General features: G+C 35.1%; 1 protein-coding gene across 4 annotated transcripts in view; it reads left to right on the top strand.

The window, feature by feature from the left end:
* Positions 1-25,204, top strand: part of PPP1R12A (protein phosphatase 1 regulatory subunit 12A) — a 113,034-nt gene that overhangs the window by 67,373 nt on the left and 20,457 nt on the right. The window contains exons 4-17 of one of the 4 annotated variants that reach the window (XM_058804530.1): positions 2,111-2,270; positions 4,067-4,211; positions 6,382-6,456; positions 6,891-6,979; positions 7,108-7,265; positions 11,372-11,493; positions 13,974-14,189; positions 14,974-15,068; positions 16,051-16,173; positions 17,536-17,697; positions 18,138-18,314; positions 21,943-22,033; positions 23,466-23,663; positions 23,840-24,008. In XM_058804530.1, coding sequence (XP_058660513.1) covers positions 2,111-2,270; positions 4,067-4,211; positions 6,382-6,456; positions 6,891-6,979; positions 7,108-7,265; positions 11,372-11,493; positions 13,974-14,189; positions 14,974-15,068; positions 16,051-16,173; positions 17,536-17,697; positions 18,138-18,314; positions 21,943-22,033; positions 23,466-23,663; positions 23,840-24,008 — 1,980 coding nt within the window. The remainder of the gene's footprint in view (positions 1-2,110; positions 2,271-4,066; positions 4,212-6,381; positions 6,457-6,890; positions 6,980-7,107; positions 7,266-11,371; positions 11,494-13,973; positions 14,190-14,973; positions 15,069-16,050; positions 16,174-17,535; positions 17,698-18,137; positions 18,315-21,942; positions 22,034-23,465; positions 23,664-23,839; positions 24,009-25,204) is intronic. The other 3 variants (XM_058804528.1, XM_058804527.1, XM_058804529.1) reach the window with 3 other exon arrangements.

Raw genomic sequence — 25,204 nt, forward strand, 5'->3', positions numbered from 1 at the left:
CCCATTTTCACTCCAGTTATTAATGTGGAATGTTTTATTTAGATTGACAAGATTCTGGTACTTTCTTCTGTTGAAATATGACCAGAAATTAACTGTCTTGTAAAATAATGTATTGATACAGCCATTACTCCTTTGTAACCATTATGTTTTGTTTGGGCTTCAGAAATGCAGTAGTTTTTGATATTAATGGAAGTCTGTATTGAGTATTAGTTACTTTATCTGCAAAGCATTGCTGTTTTGACATAATAATCTGGGTTGTTAGGGCTGTCTGGAAAGTAAACTTAGATGTGACCCCTTAGAAGCTCACAAGATCAGGATCTGGAATGAGTTTTTACTCTGCTCTTCCTTTATACCAAAGCTCCTCAGCACGAACAGCTATGTAAATAACAGTTTTACACTGATACGAGTTTGTTCAGATTCTTCAGGTGGAGAAGGTTACTCATGCTGATAAGGATTCACAGTTGGACTTTGAGCATACAAAAAAGGGAATGGACATAAATGTGACTAAGAGATGATGGAGCATACACTATTTATTATCTAGTAGTATTTTGCAGGCAACACTGACATGTAAATGACTGTATTCTAGAGTATTTTGCCAGAATCTGGTCGTCACTGCTGTGTCATTCTGAAAGGAAAGCAGATGCTCATGCCCATGAAGTTAGTAGTTCATCTATCAATATGTAGGAGCTTCCTGAGGAATGACAATGTGTGACTATCAATGAATTATAGATTCAGAGTTCCTGGTCTTCACTCTTCATATTTGTCATACTTGGAAAGTTTTCTAGCTTTTTCCTCTGCTGAGTCCTTCAACAGCCTTGTATGTTTTCCTGCATCTTGGAGACTCAACATCCAGATTATGGTTTTTTGTCAGTTTCTGATAAAATGTACTTCTATTAATTTTTTACCTAAATTGTCAAGATTAAAATGGTTTTGCTGGGCAATTTGTTGAATGAGTCTAGGGGTTTGGTCAAGTCCTCAGAACACTGACTGTTTAACTTGCTTCAATTACTTTATGGTACTTAGTGAAGTTTTATCTTTTGATTGTCTTTAGCATTAAGTTTTACAGTATATATCTCTTAAGTCCCTGCATACCAGTGTGTAAGATTAGAGAGATCATACACATGAAAACATTTTGTTGAAGGTTGGGCCACTGATTTTCTGATAGAGGTCAACCCAGATACAGTTTGTGCTCTTGATGATCAGAGTTTCTAAATTGCTTTTCCTTATGAGTTGTCACCTTTCAGCCATCATTGCTAGAATTATGCTCCTGCATAGTTCAAGATCTCTTTCCTGCTATGTTTTTAAGTAGTACTTACAAAAATGCTTGCAAATAATGTGTTTGTATTACCCTTCCAGGGTCTGGAATTTATTTCCATTTGTTTAACCTGATGCATATACTTGCAGGTATTATGATGATAGACTGTGTTTCTCCCTTTCCATCGGTGTATAATTTAATTTTTTTTTTGTGAGACATACTGTAAAAAGTTTTCAGTGTTTTGGATGTTTTTTTAGTAGAGCTATGAAAGTGTAATATCCAAAGTGTTGTCTATTTGTGTCAAAGGTTTGTGATTCATGCTTTAGAAAGTATAGAAGGTATAGCTCCATTTTGTCACCACTGTTAAGAGAAGCAAGGTTGTTTCTCTTACCATAGAGATCTGTTTGTAAAACAACTTCAGCAGTTTTCTACTGTGTACAGCTACACAGACTTGGTAGCTGGTGCTTAGAAAATTAAAATATAATTTTTCTCTTTTTTATCAGGTCTCTTCAGTAGTTATTAGTGTGATGGTAGACATTCTTAGAAGAATGAGTTTGAAGAGTTTGACTAGATTGGTTTTATTATTATTTATTTCTAATACTTTTTCCACCCAGCCCTTCCTTTTGTTAAAAAAGGCATTATGCAAGCTGTCCCACAGTGTTGAATGTTTCCATAGCCTTGGAATTCATCTTCCAAAAAATACACATATCTAACTCTGAACATTATTCAGGTTTAGGGGCTTTTTAATGTATCATATAAATGCAGCATAAAATTTGTTATATAATTGAAACAAATTATTTGAACTAAAATATTTTGTGTCTTCTCTTCCCCTCTCCCCCTCCCTGTCTGAATTAGGGGTTGATATAGAATCAGCTCGCAAAGAAGAAGAACGAATAATGCTCAGAGATGCAAGACAGTGGCTCAACAGTGGCCATATAAGTGATGTCAGGCATGCAAAATCTGGTGGTACAGCACTTCATGTAGCTGCTGCTAAGGGCTATACAGAAGTCTTAAAGTAAGTGTGGTTTAGCTTTTTATATTTTATTGTCTTGATGTAATGCTGCTTGGAATTGGGCACTTCTAACATTTCGGGAGTGTATCTTGAAAATCCCAGTCTCTAGAACAATCTGTGCTCAATGCTTGATTTGATGTTTTCAAGCACTCATAAATCATGATGTGGCTAGCTTTCTATTCTAAGTCATTCAAAATATGAATATAGTATACATGTTGAACTTAAATACTTACTTGTAAGCGAAGAAAGTTGATTAAAAACTTCCCTGTCTCTAAAGACAGCTATGTAAAAAAGCTTAAGAGCTTTTTCTAATGCCAGTTACCATCCTGGTTGGTGCATATTTTTAGGACACCATATTTGTTTCCATACATAAAGCAGAGTTTGTAATTCAGGCTAAAAGTTTTTTCACTTAAAAACCAGATAATTTAACTTTGCGTTTTGATGATGTTTTTAAAATTCAATTCAATGACTCTTGAAGTCTTCCCTGGAAAGCTTTAGCCTCCAGATGTTCCCTAATTCACTGCTTTTCATTAATCTAATATGAGTATATCGTAACATATTTAATTTCTTTTTCATCAAAGCTTTACTTTTTTGGTAGTAAAGCATAATTAGTAATACATTGCTTTAATGTGATTGTAAATTTAATTGACTGCTTTAGCAGTGCTAGAAGTTTTTACAAACTGTAACATAAGTGAAAATGAGCACGCATCCTGACTGTGAGTATTGATGCATTTAAGGTCTGCAGAGCATATCTTGAATGGGAGTTCTGTTCAAAAAACCCTGATGCTTCAACACGATGAAGACAAATTATTCTGTTGAAAAAAAGGAATTTTTGTTTTAGAGTGGCAGGTGTCTGTAAGGGAGTTGTATCTATAACTGTTTGGATATTTTTTAGCACCCTAAGTTACTGTGTTTTTTTGCAGTCCAGTCTGTATATTTCTCCTAGGAGAGGCAAAACCTATGTGCAGGCAGTTTTTGTGATTGCTGTAATTATCAAAAATGTGTGCTCTGTATTGGATGCAAGACTGCAGGATTTGCAGCTCAGCATGTGTGGAAGTTGATTCATTGGAGGATATCACTATAAGTATATTGGCTCTTGAGAAACTCGAGAGAATTTTTTTGGAAAAAAATTCTGTTCTTACGTGATTTCTAACAATTATGAACAGTGGTTCAGACAGCTCTTTACATAAAAATACTTGTTGGGTTAAGTGTCCTCTGTCACTTTGATGCTTACCTGAGAACCATGATGAATGTGAGTCCTGAATGCAGGCAGAACAGCAGGTCCTCTCTTTGAGGAACTCTGCTCCCTCTCAGAGAACAGTTGACGCATGTAAACGCTAGATTTTTGCAAAAAGTTAATGACAGGAAGTGAAAGTTTCAAACAGCTATTTTTGGAATGGAAGGAGGTTTTAATAGTTTACTAATAAGAACACTGTATCTAACAATTTTTTACATTTTACAACTCTTTTCCTTAAAAATAGCCTTTTGCCTATTACCACAGGTACAAAGAATATCTAACTGTAGAGACAATGGTCTTTGGAGAGGAAGTGAATAGAGTAGAAAACGGAAAAGGCTGTTTTTCTTGAATTTTCCTTAAAATATGTATACACACCTGCTAAACAATGAAAAGGCAGATGTTTCTGTGAGAAGTCAAATTAATCAATTGTCAGTAGCCCAATGAAAATATCTATGAGGAAAAAAAAGAGAAATATATTACCGTAGAGCAGTTTTACAATTTTTATGAAAATTTATTTATCCCTGTCAGCAGTGTCAAGATCTATTTCTTTTAATTTCTTCAGGCTTTTAATACAGGCTCACTACGATGTAAATATTAAAGATTATGATGGCTGGACACCACTTCATGCTGCTGCTCACTGGGGTAAAGAAGAAGCATGTCGCATTTTAGTGGAAAACCTATGTGATATGGAGGCTGTCAACAAAGTGGTAGGATTTTTATGTAATCCTTGTCAAGATACAAAGTTCTGGTCTCTAAAGTGACTTTAGAAGCCAGGGTAAGAAAAGTGATGATAAACTGCTGTTTACTGTCCGTGGAGCTTTATATAATGCATGTGTTGTCAAAACAGCATGGTTGTGTTCAGAACTAAATTCTCTGATTGTCTAAATTAATTTAAAGGCCAACTTTATGCTTAGCTCTGTGTTAAATGATCCATTCAATCTTTGACATGGAGATTAATAATTGAAAGAGTTTGTTGGCATTTCAGAGGTGCAAAATTAGTGACTTGATGGATTGCATTTCAGACTTTTATTTGATCTCTGGAGATGATGATGGTGCCTTTGGATAGAGATTTAACTCTTAAAATCAGTTTGTGTTGGTATATTGAGGAGTTGTCACTATATTATGCTGATTTGGGTGTGATAGAAGAAAGCTGTAGGCAGCTCTGCACCCCCTCGACATAACCTGAATGCTTCCTAAGCTCTATTTTTTTGACTTTTCATGCAATGGCCTGTGTGGCTTGCTGATCCTGCTCCCAGTAGACATAAATATGTTCACGAGTTCACATAGCCATCAAAAGGATCCAAACCTTTTCTTTCAGCCAGTGCTGAGCTCTCATTCTTCTCTTCGTAGTGTGTTTTACGGATAGATTCTGTTCTATTTCCAATTTATGTGTTAGATTTTTTGCTGGGGTTATGCACTAGAGAGCACTCTCTAGTACGTTCAAATCCACTGGAGAAGAATAAGCAAAAAGGAGGCATAGAGACCTATCAGCTTTTTTTCATATGGAGTTGTTTCTGCAAGCTAGGAAAGATTTGCCTGTTTCTAAGTAAGCTAGTAAGCATTATGCTTTCGGAGATAGGGGGATTGAAAGCTCTGGATTTCGTTTCAGTTGTATGTGCTTAGCATCTCAGAGAACTCAGCCATTATTGTTTAGGCACCTGACTTCAGCTATCAGCTGTTGCAGATTTGATTTTAGATGTAACCTTCCAACTGCAACGGTTTCCTGCAAAGTGACTTTTTGTGGTCATAGTAGGTCTAACTACCACCTAACAGCTACCTGAAAGTAGAAGGCCACATTAAAAACTGTAGTTATAATGCAAATATAAACTTGTGCTAATAGTTCACGTGGTAGAAGATCTCAAGCTGTTTTGGCTAATTCTTGTTGAAAGGTGCACGTGCTTCTGCTCTATGATCAGAATTAGCAGTTTAAAGGTTCATCCTTTCTAACCAGTTAAGATAGTCTTCACAGTGAAATTAGGAATAATTTGCCTTTAGTTAACATCTTGAGAAACTGAAATAAGCACAGACAAACAGGAGCACCTTTCATTATTTTTATAAGCTGCTGAGGCCACATTTAAATGACTGCGCTGTTTTTATTACTGGTTATTGTATAGAAGTACAATATGTACTTCTTTACATATGAATTACAATGATCTTGTCATGATCCCCCCCAACATCTCAGTAAGCCCACCCAGCATGTTGATGCGGCTGCATTTATGCCAGTGAATACAGGACTTTGCCTAGATTCCAGCCTTCAAGTATATGGCCATGGAAATCATACCCTAAGGAGAAATAAAAAGTGGTTGTAGCAGATCTTTTATAAAGTAGAATGTAAATTGTAAAATAGAGTTTTGCTGTAAACTGTGAATGCATGACTGCTTAAATTTAGTGCAACTCCTTTAAATCATTAAAACTTCAAAAATCAAGCTATATATGATAGTCTAAGATGGGCAGGATACCAAACTGCTCAGGATCCATCGATTCAACTGCCATTGTGAACATTTGTTTGGCACTAATACTGTGAGATTATATTCATCAATCTACTTTTCATTCGTGGTGTTCTTTTTTTCCTTCAAATGATAGTAAAATTTTATTGTCATGTCTTTTACCACTTAAAAATGTGTTTACTCATCAGGTATAAGTGTTTTTTTTAAATTTCTCCCCCCCCCCCCCCCCAAAAAAAAAGTGAATATTGCAAAACTGTTTTCAAGTACTGACAGACTAACAGTTTGCAGTAGAGCTTGATTCATATTTTCCAATTTCTCTCTCTAAATGTTCTCCTTAACCTGCATCATCATGTGATGAGAAGACATCGTAGTCCCCTACATTTAAAGTCTGTTGTACAATTATGGTGTTTTACTTCTTCCCTTTCTCCAGGGCCAGACAGCATTTGATGTGGCAGATGAAGATATTCTAGGATATTTAGAAGAGTTACAAAAGAAGCAGAATCTGGTAGGCCTTGTGCATATGTGTGTGTATGTATGTTGCATTTTAATATACATATGATTATGGTATCCACCTCAGGGCAGGATAAAAATTAAAACTAAAGTTTTAAATTCAGTGCTTCAATTCAGGTGATGCCACAGTCATCTCAAAAGGTCTTTTATGCCTTTACTTGTCACCTATGGTGACCAAAAAAGCCTTGGAAGAAAAAAGGCAATCTGCAACTTGCCTTGTCCAGTGGGCATTTGATGATCCAAGGTATCAACAATAAGCATCTTACTTGGAATAACAGTTTTTAAGATTTTTATAGCTTTGAACATTCATACTTTTTGAAATTTTTACACATTCTAGTGTTTGTAGTAATTAGAAATTCCCCTCCATTTGTTATTTTGTCACACTGATGCCATTCTAACAATTAAACTGCATCATTTTCTGTTTTGAAGCTTCATAGTGAAAAACGTGAAAAGAAATCTCCCCTAATTGAATCCACAGCCAACTTGGATAATAATCAGACACAGAAAACATTTAAAAAGTAAGTAAAAATAAAAAAAAATTATGAAGTCTTTAAAAAAGATGACTTTACAACTGTCACAAAGTCCTACTTAACAGGCTTTAGTAAATTTTTCAGTACTTAGTAAATACTTTTCTTTACAAACTCAGTAAGGAGACGCTGATTATGGAGCAAGAAAAGAATGCATCTAGTATAGAGTCTCTGGAGCAAGAGAAAGCAGATGAAGAAGAAGAAGGAAAGAAGGATGAATCCAGTTGTTCTAGTGAAGAGGAAGAGGATGATGACTCAGAATCTGAAGCAGAAACAGGTATGTTATTTGGAGCATTGCATTTCTTTAAATATTTACTTTATAAATTTACTTGTTTAATATCGACATGATACAAAGTTAAGTATCTTAGATTTCTCTTATTCTTCTGTGTTTCACTAAGTTTCCAGTTATTTGAAAGTAAGTTTGTATATGTCTAAAGTTGAGTCATAACAGATGTATCCAATGGATGTCTGCACTGGTAGCTACTTAGGTTAAAGCTATTAGCCAGCTTACTTGATTGGCTGCTTAACAAATAGATGCTGTTAATTAGATAGATAAAACAATACAAGCCTGAAGTAGCATGTCAGAAACATTGAAAAAGTTAGAAGGTCAAATTAGAGAGGAAGAATTCTTAGCAGTATTTGCTTGTGGAACTGGTGCAGTGATTGAATCAGAAGAAGTGCAAACATTCTCATTTGTTCTTACCATCTTGAAGTAATTACTACTTAATCTGGCTCAGGTATTCATAAAGTAGTAGTGCATATATTTTCAGTGTGTTCTGAGATAAACTTTTAAATGTATTATTTTAATGTTGACTGTTAATTCATATATAACTTAAAGAGGAATGTTCTTTTGAAAAGTTTTGCATTTGTATTTTTCTCCTAAGAAATAGAATTAGTGGGTTGTTTTTTTCTTGAACAATTATCAGAGCAGTAAGTACTAATTAAAGAGCAAAATGTGTATTTCCCTTTCAAACCAGAAAACAAGTGTCTGACAATAAGTGTTTAAAGCTATATGTTTAATCCTAATAAAGAATATTAGAATTGCAATGCAGCAGTACCTTACATAGACATGGATGTCATTAGAAACAGCCTGTTAATATTTTATACATTAACTTTTAAAAATAACCGGGTTTGGTGAGCTGTCAGTTTTTATTTTAATACATTCTAATTTCTACACCTGAAAAGGCAAGATTAATAGTGTATTTCAGAGCTAGCCAATTTATCATAAGCATTTAATGTAGATAGAAGTAAAAATAACTTGTGAAACCAAACTTTCTGTTGTGGTTTTTTTTTTTTGTTTTTTTGGTTTTTTTTTTTTTTTTGTAGTTTGAAATAATCCAGCATTTCAATATTAAGCTGAAAAAAAATGTCTGGCAGGCTTTGTAATTACTTTTTTACCTTAGTGTACTTGCATCCATTATTTACTGAGCTTTGCTAAACTCAAACTACTTATAATATATAACATGTAGTAATTTCTCTGTCACTGAGCTGACTGTAATGTCTGCTGGACTTTATGAGTCTGGTAACTGTGTTCTCTTCATTGCCAGTAGTTCGTGCCAGGAAAATTTGACTGTGACACAAGAATTAATTTATGTAAACTTCAGGGGTTTTAATATCAACAAGGCTTTTTCATACTTTATTTGGCAAGATACACTTGAAGCTTTTCCCTGTAGAGCTACATCTCTTAAGTTCCAAGATTTTACTTTCCCTTTTTTTTACCATTATTCAGCTTAAGGTAGTGAAAGATTTTTCAAGTGAAAAATATTATTATTATAAGGAGCATTCTGGTTGTGGAATATTTTAACATATTTTAATATTAGTGTTCTGTATTCTAAAGTTGTAGAAATGGTGATTTCAAATCTTTTGGGATAATTAAAAGGTTTTCCTGTGTTTTTGTTTCATTGGTTATGTGAGAATATAGTTTAAATATAAATACACTTCTGTCTGTAAGACCAAGAAGGAAAACATGAATATGAAAGTAGCTTATTGCAAAGGACAGGGAAACAAGATAAAAAATAAAATTTTCATAAGTTCAGGTTTTGTAACTTACTCTTTTTGATGTACTCTAATTTTTTTTTAATTAGTCCATATCAGCTTAGTCATGCATACAACTGTGCTCTTGCTGCTCTATTAATAATTTCAGAATACAGTTGTGAAAAATCCATTTTTTCCTTCCATGCTTTCACTCCTGATAACTTTTTCTGATGCCTTGAGAGGCCACCTAGAACAGAGGCTAGACAGAGTTAAAGGAATAAAGTAGGTATTTATTAAAAGGCCTTCAAAGGATGAACCTTGGGCAGTACAAGAGCCTGGCCAAGGCTACACCCAAGATGGACAACGGATCACGAGTTTTTAGACTTTTATAACTTTTGGTCCATTTACATATTAGGGTTAAATGTCCAATTACAGCTTCAGGTTATGAAGTCCCATTCACCCAGATTGCTCTTCTCAATTCACTGTTTATAACTTTTGGGCCTGAAGCTGCAACGGTGTTCTTGGGTCTCGGGCTGGAAAGGGATTGTTTTGTCTAACTAAACTGTGAGGAGAAGGTGCTAACACTGTATGTGAAGTTCAGAGTTATGTACTGCTGCAGTACAGAGCCTGGAAAACTGAAAGCTAAAATTTAAGGAATCATTTTTGTGTATTTTAAAGATGTATTATTTACAAATTTCTATCAGATCTGCCTGTGTATCATCTCGAATCATACTGTCAGTCCACATTGCCTTGTTCAGCTTTTTATAACCTAGAATTTTACCACCCATTTTTTTCACTTGTGTTTAAAAAGAACTTTCCATATAGGGCTGTTGGTCATGTAAGCTATTTATATTTGTATTTGTTTACTGCTTAACTAACATTCAAAACATCTGTTCAACTATGTCCATAACTAAAACGAGTGTGTAACACCAATACTGTGAATTACACAACTTGTAATTGTATATCAGTACTTTATTGAATTTAAATGTTAGTTGTAAGAACACTGCATGAAAACCTTGTATACTTTCTAAATAAATTGCTCCCAGGCTGTATGGGTCACATAGATGGAAAGATGTGTCTCTAGTAGGCCAAAACCATTGGGGATTGAACCCCCATGTTGCTTCATGCTGCACTAACAAATAGGAGGCAACATCCAAGCATGAAGAAAGTGCAGTTCAAATACACGAAACAGAAGTGAGGTGTAACATTATGAAGCTCAAGCAAAAGCAGTGACAGCAGTTGTTGTATCTCAATCATGACATTTTCTGTGAGTTTGTGTAAGAAGGGTTAAGGTTTATGAACCATGGGCATAGGAAGGAATTTGGAGAAAGCGGAAGAGACTAGGTAGATAGACAGTGAAATGTGGGTAAGAAAAGCAAGGGACAAAGAAGGAATGAAGCAAATGGTAAATTGGTGCTCTGGAAGGCAAGTCCCTGTCTCAGGTCATTCTGGTGACCAGAATTCCTGATGTGCTTCTCTGTACAGTTAATTATTTCTTTGAACTCAAACATGCATAATTAGCAGAGAATAAAGGTTTCGTTTTAAATTGGCCCCTGCCTTCTGTGCTTAATTAACTGTTACAGAGTCACAGAATCAAAGGATAGTCAGGGTAGGAAGGGAGCTCTGGAAATCAAGTCCAACTTTCCCTGCCAAGGCAGGGTGACCCTAGAGCAGGTTACACACAAAAGCAGCCAGGTGGGTTTTGAATGTCTCCAGAGAGGGAGATTCCACAGCCTCCCTGGACAGCGTCTTTCAGAACTCTTCCACCCTCAGTGTTCTTCCTCATGTTGAGGTGGAACTCCGTGTATTTTAGTTTATGGCTATTGCTCCTTGTCCTGTCACTGGACAGCACCAAGAAGAGTCTGGCACCATCCTTGACACCTGCCTTTGAGATACTTATATGCATTAATGAGATCAGATGAGATGCTAACAGATCTCCCACTGTTTCAGTTTTTATGGTCATTAGCCAGATACTGAAATACAGGCTGTGTGGGGAGACTGAAATCTCTGTCTCCAGAGGTTTCAAAGATGTGACTCATCAAAGCCTTTAGCAACCTGATTCATAGGCAGTATTGACCCTCTCTTTGAGCAGAAGGGTGAGTTAGGTGATCTCCTGAGTCACTTTGAACCTGAATGATTCTGTACCTCTGTCTCTGCATCTCTGACTGGTAACACTTGGTGAATACAAAAACATTGTTCCATGCTGTGTGCTCAACTGTTTAGGAAAACAAGGTGGACCTAGCTAAGATGTAAAGTAGGAGTGAGGGAGAAAACACTGAGGAATAAATAATAAAATGCTGGTCATAAAGTTAACTGTGAAATTTCTTGGATGAAAATTCAGTTAGGTGTTGTAAAGGTGATGAAATTGTGAATGAAGAATAAAGATTAAATCTTGTCAATATTTTGCAGATAAGACCAAAACCTTGGCAGCTAATAATGCAAATACCACAAGTACACAATCAGCATCAGTCGCTGCGACGGCACCCTCAGTAGCTGGTGGCCAAGGGGCACCTACATCCCCTGTTAAGAAGGTAAAAGAAAATACCTTTTTATTTTTTATTATATTGTAATCCTATGATTTTCTCTTTCTTTTTTCTGTGTAAGTATATATTTTTGATTCTAGTGTAAATAGTTGATTTGATTGACCGGTGAATTGAGAAAAGTATGCACAGATTCCTAAAATACTTTATGTTCTTCCCCAGATGCTGTTAATTTTTTTTTAATTTTGAATGACTTCAATTCTGCACAGGGACCTAAAATACAGAGCTATTAAATAGCTGAATGTAAAATCATTCTGAAAAAGAAAATGCTGTTGCATAGTGAGTAGAGTTCTTGTATTTTCTGAAACTAAACTTCATCTTTTGAAAGTCTTTTCAATGTCAAACTCCTCCAGAATTTCTAGAACCTACAGTTCTTGTGTTTCTCAGTACCTGTATTTCTGATGCACTTAATTCAAGGGAGGCAGGCATGACCATGTGACTTTTGGAGTATTCAGCTAGTACTTTGGCAGAGAAGTTGAAAATTATACCTGAAATAAGAAGTAGAAAATTGTGTGGGTCTCATCCTTGTTTTAATATGGTTAGGACCTTGTGGAAGAGCTAGGTAACAGGGACACATGATTTATTCAATGCATAGCTCAAAGCCACACCTAGCAAAGCCATATTGCTTGCTGGAAGCTTTTACAGCTTGTAACTTTACAGGAAAAGTTAATTTGGATGAACTTTAGTTTTACTTGGTTAGGGGAAGATAGGTATCTTGGGTAAAAAAATTACAGTAGATAAGAAAGCATAGTCAGAAGTCCAACTTTTAGAATATCGGAGCAAGCTGGGTAGTAAGCCAGTACATCTTCATTTGTCATTCCTTACAACTTTCCTGTACACATCATCATCAAAGTGTAGCCCTGTACTAGTGCATCTGAAATGCATGTTCAGGAGAAGTGGTAACCATGATATACTGCAGCCACAGTGGAAGGAAAAGACATACTACTAGGACATACTACTCTGAATTGTATTTTGCTCCTGGGAGCTTACTGGGGTTATACTTCCATATTCCCAGTAGAATCTAATAGTGGTTCATTTTACAAAGTATACTTTAGGTGCAGGTATGTGATTGAATGCTATGGGGGAGTATTTTCATAAGAGAGGAAATAAGCTTGATTTTAAGCTAAATTACAAGCTTTTATAAATCATCAATACACTTCTGATTCTGTTATGCAGAAATTAATGGTTTATATTTTGGTCTTCTAGGTAAAAGGTACATGCTAACAATAAACTGCACTTATCTTCCTATTACTAGGAAAGCTCAGGGCCTTCTGTAGCTATAAAATAAATGCACTTTATATCAAAAATATTATCTTGTAACATAGCAGGTACATGTGATCTAAAGGAGCAGTTACAGCTCCTGTCGATAAACAAAAATGCTTTAAACTGTTTTTACCAGTGAAGGTAAAGCAGCACTCTGTGTGATCTTGCACCTGCCTTTTTGGGTCTGCACCATCTGATCTGCTGTAGCTGCAGTTCTGCTTTTACATCACAGATGGCCAAACTAAGAGGTGCAGATGCAGTATACTAAGCTAAAGTCAGGTTTCCTTCAGTCTGCTGCTCTGTGACTGCAGGTACTGAAGGTAAGGCAAGTCTGGGAGGATAGCCATGCTAGCTATTGGCATGTGGGATGTGATTCAGGGATACGAATGATACATGGTAAGAAGATGAGGGATATGTTAGTGTGAATCTTCCAGTACTCTCAACAGTGTGAAGATTTAGGCCACAGACCTTGTAAGGTCACAGGCTTTGTTGTTCTTTTCTATGCAAGCTGTAATTCTGTCTCTGAATGAAGTAAACATGCTGTGTTACATTTAGTTGTTATCTGTTACTATGGTTTTAAGTCTCTTACTGCTTTTTTGGTATTTTTGTGTTATAATGAAGAGTTACTTACTATAAACCTAGGAACAAGCTATATGGTGTTAAAACAACTTTTGGTTTCTCTTTTCCTTCCTTTCAATCTTCATCTTTGTCTTGTCTGAATTGGCTTTAGTATGATTTCATTCCTCCTATCATGCCTGTCGTGGAGTCAGTAGATCCTGCATCATGGAGGCAGGGCTTGCGCAAAACTGGCATTGTTCTTGTGCCCAGTAAGGGTGAAAAATCTATGGTGAGGTTCTTGCGTGCACAGGTTTATGTACAGGTTGCAAAATAACATATTTAATCGAAATGTTAATACCAGATTTGCATGTTTCTAAGTTTTTATCCCAAGTTCACAGCGTGTATTACAAAGTGTGAGTTTTTGTAAGCTAACTTTTGTAAGAGTGGTATTCCTTGACCGGTCTTATGTTTCTCATCCCATTGACTAATTCAAGAGAAAAGTGCATAGGTTGCCTCTCACTACAACTTCCCTACAAGTTCAGCACTTGTGATTATTAAAAACAGTTTTGTTCTCGAATCTTTGCAAGGAGCCTGAATTACCACAGATAACATAAATTAATAATGTAAATTCATTGTCATGTGTTTTATAGTTTCCAACATCTACAACCAAGGTTTCTCCCAAAGATGAAGAGAGGAAAGATGAATCTCCTGCTTCATGGAGGTTGGGTCTTAGAAAAACAGGTAGTTATGGTGCACTTGCAGAGATTACTGCTTCCAAAGAAGCTCAGAAAGAAAAGGACTCTGCAGGTGTTATGCGTTCTGCATCAAGTCCTAAACTTTCCTCTTCGCTGGACAACAAAGAAAAGGTAATAATTTTCAGGATAAAACAACATTTTGAGGACTTCTTATACCTTTCTTAGTATAGATGTTAATGATATATTATAGAAGTAAGATTGTAGTACACATCTGTTCTTTACTAAAATTCCAAAAAGTTAAATTACAGAGCTTCTTTATAGTATCTCTCAAAGTGTAATATGCTCCTTCAATGTCTGGTGACCTGGTACATAGGTCTGGCATTTATTCCTTTTTAGGACTTGCAAAGCTAGTAGTCATTTTTGCAATTCGGGGACATGGGAGATTTGATAGCACTTGCATCACTTGCAGAATTATGCTAAAAGAATCTTACAAATGAAAGAAGTCTCTTTTGTATTAAATTTCATTTTGTAGTGATTTTTTATTTTCAAAAATTGGTTCTGTAACTAAACATGGATATGCTAAACCAAGTGTTGTTCCGGTACCTGAACAAAATAAAACTTGTGCTTCTGTTTTAAATACAAATGTTTATATGATTTAAAGATTAAGAATAGTAATGTACTGTGCTATATAAAAATACTGAACCAGTTGCTTTCAGGAATCACTGATGGAAGTGTACTGCAGCAAAGTAGAAAAAAAAAGTCATTGGCATTACTAGAATGGAAACATTGGCAGTTTCATTTTCTTGTTGTAGTCTTTTATGATATTTAACTAAAGCTTTAAACTCATTTGTATGATCAGACTACAGTAAACATGGTCAGAGTTGGCATAATGATCCTTTTCCAGACAAGATAATCAATAATAGTAACAATTAACAAAAAAACTAATGTCTTTCAGGAGAAAGATGGAAAAGGAACTCGACTTGCATATGTTGCACCTACAATACCAAGACGGCTGGCCAGTACCTCTGACATTGATGAAAAAGAAAACAGGTGACTATGAAGTTATATATCATTTAATATGAAATTAAATAAGATTTTAGAGTGACTGACAAACTTTGATGTTTTAAAACTCTGCTAATTTATAGCATTGTCTGACTGTATAGGTTATGCAGAAAACCAACTGTTTGCAACTGCAGAAGTGCTAACATACATTATCATGCAAAAAGAGGTACATTATGATGGCCAAGGGTATCTGAACATAGAATACATCTTTTCAAAGTTTTGTTTTATTTTGCCTCCTACACCTGATTGCCTTATATATAATTTTGTGAAAGACATGTTTTATTCTTCCTATTGTCTGAACTTCAAATTTTGGGCTGGTATTTTTGTTAGAAATTCAGTTTTTGTATGTCAGTTTTTGGGATAGTTTTTCTAAGTAGCTTTTTGCAAGGTCATTCCTTGCTGCTATAAACCGCAACAACAGCCTGGAAATTCCTTATGACTGAAGTCATGTCAGCTAGTGATACATGTCAGACCCCTCAGGAATGGCTACTGCAGGCCTACTTAGGCTGGTCTTAGAGTATCATGAGTTCTAAAGGCTTGCCAGCTTTTAAACTTCTTATAACATCAAAGAATGAAAAATGCCATCAAAAAAAAGCCAAGTAGATTTCCCCTATTGCACTGGATAATCTCAGGAGCAAACAGAAATACATCTTGTTCCTTTTTGGAGAAAAACAAAGCTAGCAATGACCACAGATAAAAAGCAACAATTGATTTAATGTTGATTAGGTCCTCTTTAGCAGTTTTCTTATGATGCTACTTTCTTCTTATATTTCTAATTGTGTTACTATGAATGTAGTATTTTTTCACACAGGCTTGAAAACGATTGTCCATAAAAGCAATTTTATTCCTTATTCAGTTATGTTTATTTTAAGTGTGTTATCCAGGATTTTAATTCAACGTTCCTGTTCAACTCACATCCAAGAACAGCCTTCTTTAATGTGAGTTTGCTAAACTAAAATCTCTTTTACAGGGATTCATCTGCTAGTTCAATACGTGGTGGCAGTTCCTACACCAGGAGAAAATGGGAGGAAGATGTCAAGAAAAACAATTTGAATGAAGGTCCTGCATCATTAAACACAAGTTATCAAAAAAGGTGTGGGATTTTTCTCTTTTTTTTTAATCAAAATAGGCTTAAAAGTTAACAAGCACTGAATCATTTTGTAAGGACAGTTTAAAACTGAATGGTGACATATTGCCATGTTTATTATAATTGCAAAGTGCATATTGCAATGGTTGTGCTGGTTTTAAACATGCAGTTGTATGCTGATGGAGTGCTTGTGCTGATTTTAATCTATATAATTAAAGTTAGATGCTTGCTTTTTCCTGTGGTTTATTTCAGTTTGGGGTTCATTTGACACTTTACAGATTAGTTCAGTAGTCAAAGACAATTTTTCAAAATGTTGCAATAGGTATAATTCTGCTTGCTATATGAAAAGGGGGAAAACACTGTCTGTTGAATTCTGGTTATGGCATGATAGTGTTGGAGGTATTGGACTGCTGTCCTTAATTGTAAATTATAGCCATACCTATGTTGACTATCAGCATCATAGAATACCTAAAATTCACTTGAATGCAAAGTAAATTATGAAAATACGAGAATAGTTCTCAGGTATGCTGGTTCCTAACTTGCAGAATTTTCTTAGGAGGAATCATATGCTGCACATATACTACATGATTAACTTTGCTGCATTGTGTAGTTTCAGTGTAGTTATGTGAGTCAAATTCTTCATTGTAATTAGTGGGGCAATAAATAGCTAAAATGAATAGATCAAGGAAAAGAGTCGAATAACTAAGCTGCATATTGGTACCTGCTGCTGATGTACACGGTACATACTTAGCATTGAGTCTTGACATTGATGTTATCAGTAACCAGGCTGTCTCATACAGCATAATGCATATTAATTTCTTGTAAACCATTGGGTCTGCTTTATAGCTTGAAGAGCAAGGGAAAAACCTGAGTGGGAGGTTATTCTTCCTGGGAATGATTGAAGATTTTTTTTTAAATGGGGCAGTATATTTAATTGCTTTCAAATTATAAGAGGAGTGATATTGATGACATTTTCTTTCCTGACAAGCTGTGCAGTAAGGTTCTGCATTTTCTGAGGTATTCAGTGTGGGTGAAACAGCAGTTTAAAAATGGGACATTGGGGGCCCTATATGAATGCTTTAGTAGATCTGATCAAGACATTCTTATATAAATGAGTGAGATTCCATTCTTTAGCCTTTTTGGTGAAGAAATGGTTGGGACTAAGGGACACCTCTGCTGCCCTCCAAAATCATAAATTAAAAGTCCTAGCCAAGGAAAAACTGGAAAAAAGCTTCTTTTGCACCAGAAGTTTCCAAGACTTAACTGAGGCACAGAATACATGGGCAGAAGTTTAGTAGATTGCTTGATGATATTTTAATGAGTAAATATCAGTAATAAATGCCATCATTGTACATGTCTCTCCTTCAGTGGCTCCTTTGGTAGAAGACAAGATGATTTGATAAGTTCTAATGTTCCAAGTACTGCATCAACAGTTACCTCTTCTGCTGGTCCTCAGAAAACGCTGTCTGCCAGCACAAACACTACTACGAAGAGTACAACGGGTTCTACTTCAGCAGGTGTACAAAGCAGGTAATGGCACCAGCACATTTTGTTCGTTTTTTTTGTCAGGTCTACTGTGTGCTTATGTATGTGCATGCGTTCTTGTTTAGTACATCCTGGGGCTCTGGATTTTTTCACTTTACTGTTAAATTTGTTCTGATTTTATTCAATTTGGCTCAAAAATTGTGAATGGCTTTCTACTGTAGCATGAAAGCCATGTTGGTATAAAAGAATAAATCAAATGTTAGAAGGGTCTGGAGAATAAAAAATCCATTATTTTGAACTGGTAATTTTTAATTTATTCAATTTAATAGCTCAAGCTGAGCTTTCATAGTAGAGACCTTTCTCACTTTGTTTCTTAAAAAAAATCCATCCCTCATTTTACATGTTATTAGTTGTTTAGTAAAGTGCTTTCATTGTTTAGCTGTTTCCTTTTCTCTTTTTTTGTGTTGCTACTTGTTATGCTGTAGTACCTCAAATCGTTTGTGGGCTGAGGATAGTACTGAGAAAGAAAAGGACAGTGTTCCTACAGCAGTGACCGTTCCTGTTGCACCATCAGTTGTAAATGCTGCAGCCACTACTACAGCCATGACTACAGCTACTTCTGGCACTGTGTCCTCAACATCAGAGGTCAGGGAGAGACGGAGGTGTGTAAAGGTCCTAAGAGTAATGTTGCTCTTACCCAAAAGTTATACTTTTTATTTATTATTTAAAGGAATGTGTTGGTTACCACAGATTTGAACAGTATGGGGTGTAAAGCAATGTTGTTTTCTTGCTGTGCATTGAAACAACTGGTACCTCAGTTTATCTAAGAGCTTAGTACTAATAGAGACCATTAATGAAATTTAAACTGTGATATTGTATGTTTTTGACTGGCCTTGGTTACTCATATGGTATATGGTATTTTCAGATTTTATTTATCTTAACAGATTAAATGAGTCCTCTTAGAAGTACCAGTAATGCAACTCTGTAAAAACACCAAATTAAAAATAATTAAATTATCAATTAATTAATTAATTGCTACAATTACATGCTGCAGACTGAGGTAGTGTGCAATTGGCAGTATGCTAATAAGTCACAGCATAGTGGTTTTTCAATCATTTTGTATGCTTGACATTATTGAGAAGAGAGTATTAAACCAAACACATTCTGTTTATTTCATTGCATGATTTAGGGTCTCTTCTACTTGAAAGATAGTCATGCAATTTTAAATGCAATGCTTTAAGAGATATTCAGTATGAAGAATGAGTAAGAAGCTGATGTAAATCTTATTTTAAGAATATGGTGGGTTTTTCTGTTTACAGTTCTATGAAGGATGACTTAAGATTGGTGCGTATTTGTTTCCATAAAGAGTTGTTTCCTTCTATTTATGGAAGCAAAAATAAGATTTCAAAAGACTGGTAATTCATGTTAGCTTTCCTTTGTTCTTCTTTTTCTGGGTACTTATAAATGTTTATCCTTTAGCCCTCCTGCTGCAAGTTCAGATTTGTGTGTTGCTCCTGTAGTAGGTTCAAAATGTACTTTCTGTATCAGTGCCAGATATGTGTATCTCTGTACGTTCAAGGAGGTAATGAAGCTGTTCTTTATTACAGGAGAAAATTGTATTCTTTTGGTTCACTTAAGGCAGCAGCATTTAAAGATTACTTATAGAGGCCTAATTAGGGTAGTCTGTTTTCTGTAGTCTGCCTTCCTACCCAAAACTGAGATGAAAAATCTTCTATGATAAGTGGATTATGTTTTTATTATTCCCCACCGTGATTCAGGAAGGGTCCACATGTGCTAACAATCAATTTCAATAGCTACAGTAGTCAGAACCTGCATTTTCCATAGTGAAATTTGAACCGAACCCAACAAATTAAAAGCATAATCAACAAAATGTGTATTTTCTTGAGAGTAATTCAGAGTAGTTCAAATTCTAGAATTCAAATGCTCTTTCAGTCTTATATCTAGATAGATAGCTATATCTATCTTACATAGCTAAAAAGGCAAGGAAAATTAGAATTAGGCTTTTGCTGTCTCATTTGCTCTAACCGGTGTATGTGTAGTAATGTGCATATAGTACATATGTTTTAGATACCTTTTTTTAGATAGTTGGCCTGAAATGCTGTGGTTTTCTCTGACTGGGCTGATTGTGTAATATACTGTTGCAGATGCATTCTTGATGGCATATTAGTATATCCATGAATCTTAGAAATCAAAATTGGAATAATTGCTGCATGCATTTGAGAATGTTGTGCTCTAAATATGAGCACAGGCATATCTATCTGTATATATACAGATAGATACATTTGTGTGTGTATCTACATATGTTTCTATGCACATGAAAAAATAAATCTATATTAAATATTACATGCTATATATTAAGTAATGAAGTCAGTTAATGTGTGTATTGACTGAAATTGTATATTTAGAAAGTATGTTTGCAAGACTTATTTCAAAGATAGTTGAAAGTGAGGAATAAAGTACTTTATTGATGAAGCACATAATGGTGCATTCTTTTGGAACAGCTGAAGAAGCTATATTCTTCATTTGACTTTTAGGATTGGTTTAGAGAATCAGGGAAGGAAATGACAAACTTGACTCTCTAAGTCTTTGTATCGTGAATAATGCAGCGTAGGTAGCTGTGTGTGACACATGCAAGGGATGCTAGGGAAGAGCACTTTCTACTCTTGACTGTAGCTGCAATGTGCACCTGAAAAGCTGAGACTTTTCATTTTTTCTCAGTGCAGTTTAAAGTATTTCAGATTTGTTGGAAGGTAGGTGCAGGTACAGCAGTTAGTAAAAAGAAAGTTATGGAAAACAGTTTTGTAGCAATTTTAAGCCCTAAAGATGATACCTGCTCTGCAGTCAAGCCCTCCTAGGTAGGTGGTGGTTCAGGTCAGGTTAACTAAAGCAGCCTAATGGCCTAGAGTTTTGGGGAAGTAGAAGGTCAATCAAAAATGCTGCTTGCAAGAGACCCAATAAGAAAATCAAATTTACATAGTGTAGATTTTTTAAGATGCACCATAAGATGGAATTTGTTTCAACATTTTTAAGTATAGCAGTAAGTTGTAAGTATTTTAATGGGGTAGAGCATAGGTTGTAATCCATAGGTCTGTGTATATGAAGTTTTTTAAATCTTATGATTGTTTCAGAACTCTTTTTAGTATGTGCTTAAGGCTACTAAATATATTATTAGGTGAGCAAACTGCTCTTTCCATACATAAATTACTTAGGTGTTAATAACTGATGGCATAATCACTAGCAAATTATTGAAACTTTATCCAGTGACTCTTAACTATTCTTAACTAATTATATATAAAGAGAGACAATCAGAAAATATTATAGAATCTGATCTAAAGACGCCTCAGAGAGGTTTTAAACAGCCTTTAGGCAACCTTTTGATTTCGCTTTTTTCAAATTTTTTTTTTCACTTTTTTTCTAATTTTAGCCAATTTAAGGATTTAAAAGCTGTGTGAAATTATAGCAGCTTCCCAGAGTATTCTGCCATAGAAAATCAACAAATGCATTAAAATATTTTAAGTTCTTTAATTATGGGTTTACATATATACAAATTTATGCCTTTGTGCATGTATCTATTTCCTGTTGGATTTTTACTTGTTATCTGGATTAGAGAATTTCTTAAAAAGAATCCAGACTTTGTATCTACCCTAGTAGCCTTTTATCTTTGATTACACTTATCTGCTTATTCTGCAGGACTGCTGTGGGTTTCATGAGGATTTATTTTTAAGCTCATTTTTTTCAAAGGGATTTGGATTACTCAAAGCGTGGATGATTAATGTGAAAGTATGGTAACCACCTCCTCAGGGATTCTTAATTTCTAGTGAAATGGATGATACAATTAGATTTTCTGCATTAACAGTAGATTTGGCTTTTTCTGAAACCTTATAAGTTATGTTAAAAGGTAATACATACACATATTTGATTATATAAATGTCTAACTGGCTGAATCTCTGAGCTCTTCTACCCCTGTGTTAGTAGACCAGTGATATACCAAATGAGCTGAAGTTAAATTTGTAGAAAATGGTAAAAAGAAATCTAAATTAAGTAGGAAAAGTGTGTTATTTAATTGAGTTCTAAAGCTACTGTCTTGATGAATAAATAGATCCAGTATGATGTGAATGAAATGTCTAAAATGTAATCTATCCCATATAGTTAAATATTTTCTTATGACTGCCTTTGTTTTCAGTCTGCATTGTTGGGGGGGGGTTGACCATTTAATAAATTTGTGCAGAAATTATCATGTGCCAATTTTGTTTGTAATTAACTCTTTAGATCATACCTCACTCCAGTACGGGATGAAGAGTCCGAGTCCCAAAGAAAAGCTAGATCCAGGCAAGCAAGACAGTCTAGAAGATCTACACAGGTATAGTATTAGTAAAGCTTCTACATGTTTGAAAACATACCCATAACATCATTCTTCAGAAACAGGCATAGGATACTGCATTTGCATCCATTTCTAACCTTTTTTTTCTGTGCAGGAGCTATTGTAGATAATATGATTGAGTTGATCAACATGGATAGCTAATAAGATTCATAACATTAAAAAATACTTTTAGTCTTATTTCTCTGGAGAAGGAAACATACTAAAAGAGAGGTTTTTATTATGTGCTAATAATCTAGTATCTAACTGCATATCTCCTTGCAGCATTTCTCTCTCTGAGTTTACATACTGATATATTTGGAATTTCTTCCCAGTTTTTATCCTTATGTATCAGCAACTAGCAGAGTCCTGTCACAGGGAGCAATGTGGCAGGAGCAAAATAGGGTATCTCTAATGGTACTTGAATGCTCTTTGGGCAGTGGATTAATTGCCAACCGCTGTCTGCCAGCAAACTGAGAATTATCAGCAAACAGTCCCTGGATAAAACAGCACAAAGTACTGTAGCCATTTTCCTTTTTCCTGTTTTTAGGCTGAGTCCATAGCTACATTGCTTACTGATGTTGCTTTCTAATCTTTGCAGTTTTAAACCCCTCATATACTTCTGGTTAGCTTTCCAAATGAGAGATCTGTACTGCTTGATACAACTTCATTGTATAGGACATATTTTTACTTTGTAGTACTAATTCAGAGCCCTGAATGATGGTCAGGCTACAGGCTAACTATTGCTGAATCCTTACAGTGAAGAAGCTACCAGGAATTACTGGATTAAACTTTATCAACACTCAAAGCAATTCGTAACTCATAAGATGCAAAGTTGGCTTTGAAGAGTAGATTACAAAGTGTTTTGAGCAATGTCTCAGTAAGGCATCAGCTGAAAAGTACAGTAGAAAAAAACTGTCTTCATAAAATTGTTCGCTTTCTAAACTTATTTCGAAACTAGTTTATAGCCTAAAAATAACAAGAGACTTTTTAGTGTTGCTGACCTAAAAATCCAGTTGGAAGAAATTAATTTGTAAAGTATTAACCTTTCTGAAAATATGAGTATTATATTTTTAGGGTTCTTTCAGAAATATTTACTATGCTCTTGATCATATTAAAAGCATCTATTGGATTCTTAAATTATTTCTATAGGATCTTCTATGCAATCTCTACTAGTTCAGCTAAAAATTGGCTTGCTGGAGAGTCTGTGGTAGATTGCATTACAGCAAACACTTGCCACGTATCAGAGGGATGTTTGATTCCAAGATTCAAGAGGAAAGCTTATAGGTAGAATATGTAGGTAAAATTTATTTCTTAATAGATAGATTTAATTTTCTTAAGTTGAATATTTTCTTTAAAATATTTATGTAATGTGATCATCTCCATTATGTTAACGTTACATTTGAATGGTGTTTCCTGACTGCTGTTTTTACAGGGCGTAACACTGACAGATCTTCAAGAAGCTGAAAAAACTATAGGAAGAAGTCGTCCCTCACGAACCAGAGAGCAGGAAAATGAAGAAAAAGAAAAGGAGGAGAAAGAAAAGCAAGACAAAGAAAAACAAGAAGAAAAGAAAGAATCTGAAACTAAAGATGATGACTATAAACAAAGATACTCCCGAACTGCTGAAGAGGTATTTTCATGATGAGTCTCTTTAGGTATAGAAATTATATGAATCTTTACTCCAACAATATTATATTAATTTTGATAGTACTGTAAGAATAATTTATATGGTTAAATGTTTTCATATCCCGTGGTTTGTATTTGTTAATCTTGGTAAATTAATTCTGACATTTTTCTGTTGAATAGCCGTATCATCGCTACAGACCAAGTTCAACTTCGACTTCCTCATCATCCACCTCTTCGCTCTCTACGTCCACTAGCTCTTTATCCAGTTCAAGTCAGCTAAACAGACCAAACAGCCTTATAGGTATAACTTCTGCCTATTCTCGGAGTGGAACAAAGGAAAGTGAGAGAGGTAGGAGTACTGTTAGGAAGGAGTTTTTGTTATTTTGTTGACAAAGGACAATTTACATTCCTATAGGTATGTCAGAATGCGGTGAGATACGTAAGACCACTGGGAATGTACCTTGCTCAAATCTTCTGTAAGAAGTTTCAAAACTTTCAGAGAGGAAAAAAGATTTTCTGTATTTGGTGGTGTTTCGTGGCCATGTGATTTTTTTCCATTCTGTTGGGTCACAGAAATTTCAAATATACTCCCATAAATACCCACATAATGCTGTAATTTCTACTTTAACACAGTCCCTGTAATAAAATGCTATATTTCAGGGCCTAAATACTTTCAGGTATTAAGAAGGAATTTTACTTTATTAAATAATTGCTAAATAACTAGGGGTTTGTTTCAGTCCTTCCACACTGAAGGACTGAAATGATGCTTTATTTCTTTAAGGACCTCTCAGGGTTGTACCAGCAGCTGGAAAAGGAAAGGGGATGTTTCCCTTTGCGGTTCAAATGTAACCATACTTCTGTATGCTTTAACTGGTTTATGTAATCTTAAACTGAGGATTAGATGCATGATACAGAGATCACAAAATGTTCTCTGATGTCACAGAGATTTTGCCTTCATTTCAAATGTGAGTCCCCTGATATAATTTTGAGAGATGTGCCTGATTCTTTGCCTGTCAAATGAGGAGCCTGTTAACAGTGTGATCTCCTGTTCTTGGACTTGACACTGTTGACTTGAGAGAAATACTTTAATTCAAGTTATTGATCAGTAACTTCAGTGGGGTTTAGTGATTGAAATTGATCATTTTGTTCTACAGAGGGTCAGATAAAATGATCCACTGACAAAATCTCCACGAACTATATAGCAGTATTGCCATAGTTACTGGGGCTGGATATACTTTCTGATTTTTTTCCCTTTGTCCTAAAATGAACTGAAACTTGGATTATGATTCTTTTGTAATGCATGCTTACTCTAGGAAACTCATGCTAGATTTTTCTATGGAAAATATTTTCATTTGGTAAATATTAGCTACCAGAGGTTCTGTTTTTTTTCAAGTTATGACATTTGAAGGAGAAATACACTATCATTTGAAATCCCAGAGGTAAAATCCTAGTTTATTACATATGGAAAGGTGTATGTTCACCACAGATATATTTCCCTTCTTTCCTATTTAATTTTTGCTTCACTCTAAAGTGTTTATTTACCTC

The sequence above is a fragment of the Ammospiza caudacuta genome, chromosome 5 (genome assembly GCF_027887145.1).
Source record: "Ammospiza caudacuta isolate bAmmCau1 chromosome 5, bAmmCau1.pri, whole genome shotgun sequence".
In the NCBI taxonomy this organism is placed as follows: domain Eukaryota; kingdom Metazoa; phylum Chordata; class Aves; order Passeriformes; family Passerellidae; genus Ammospiza; species Ammospiza caudacuta.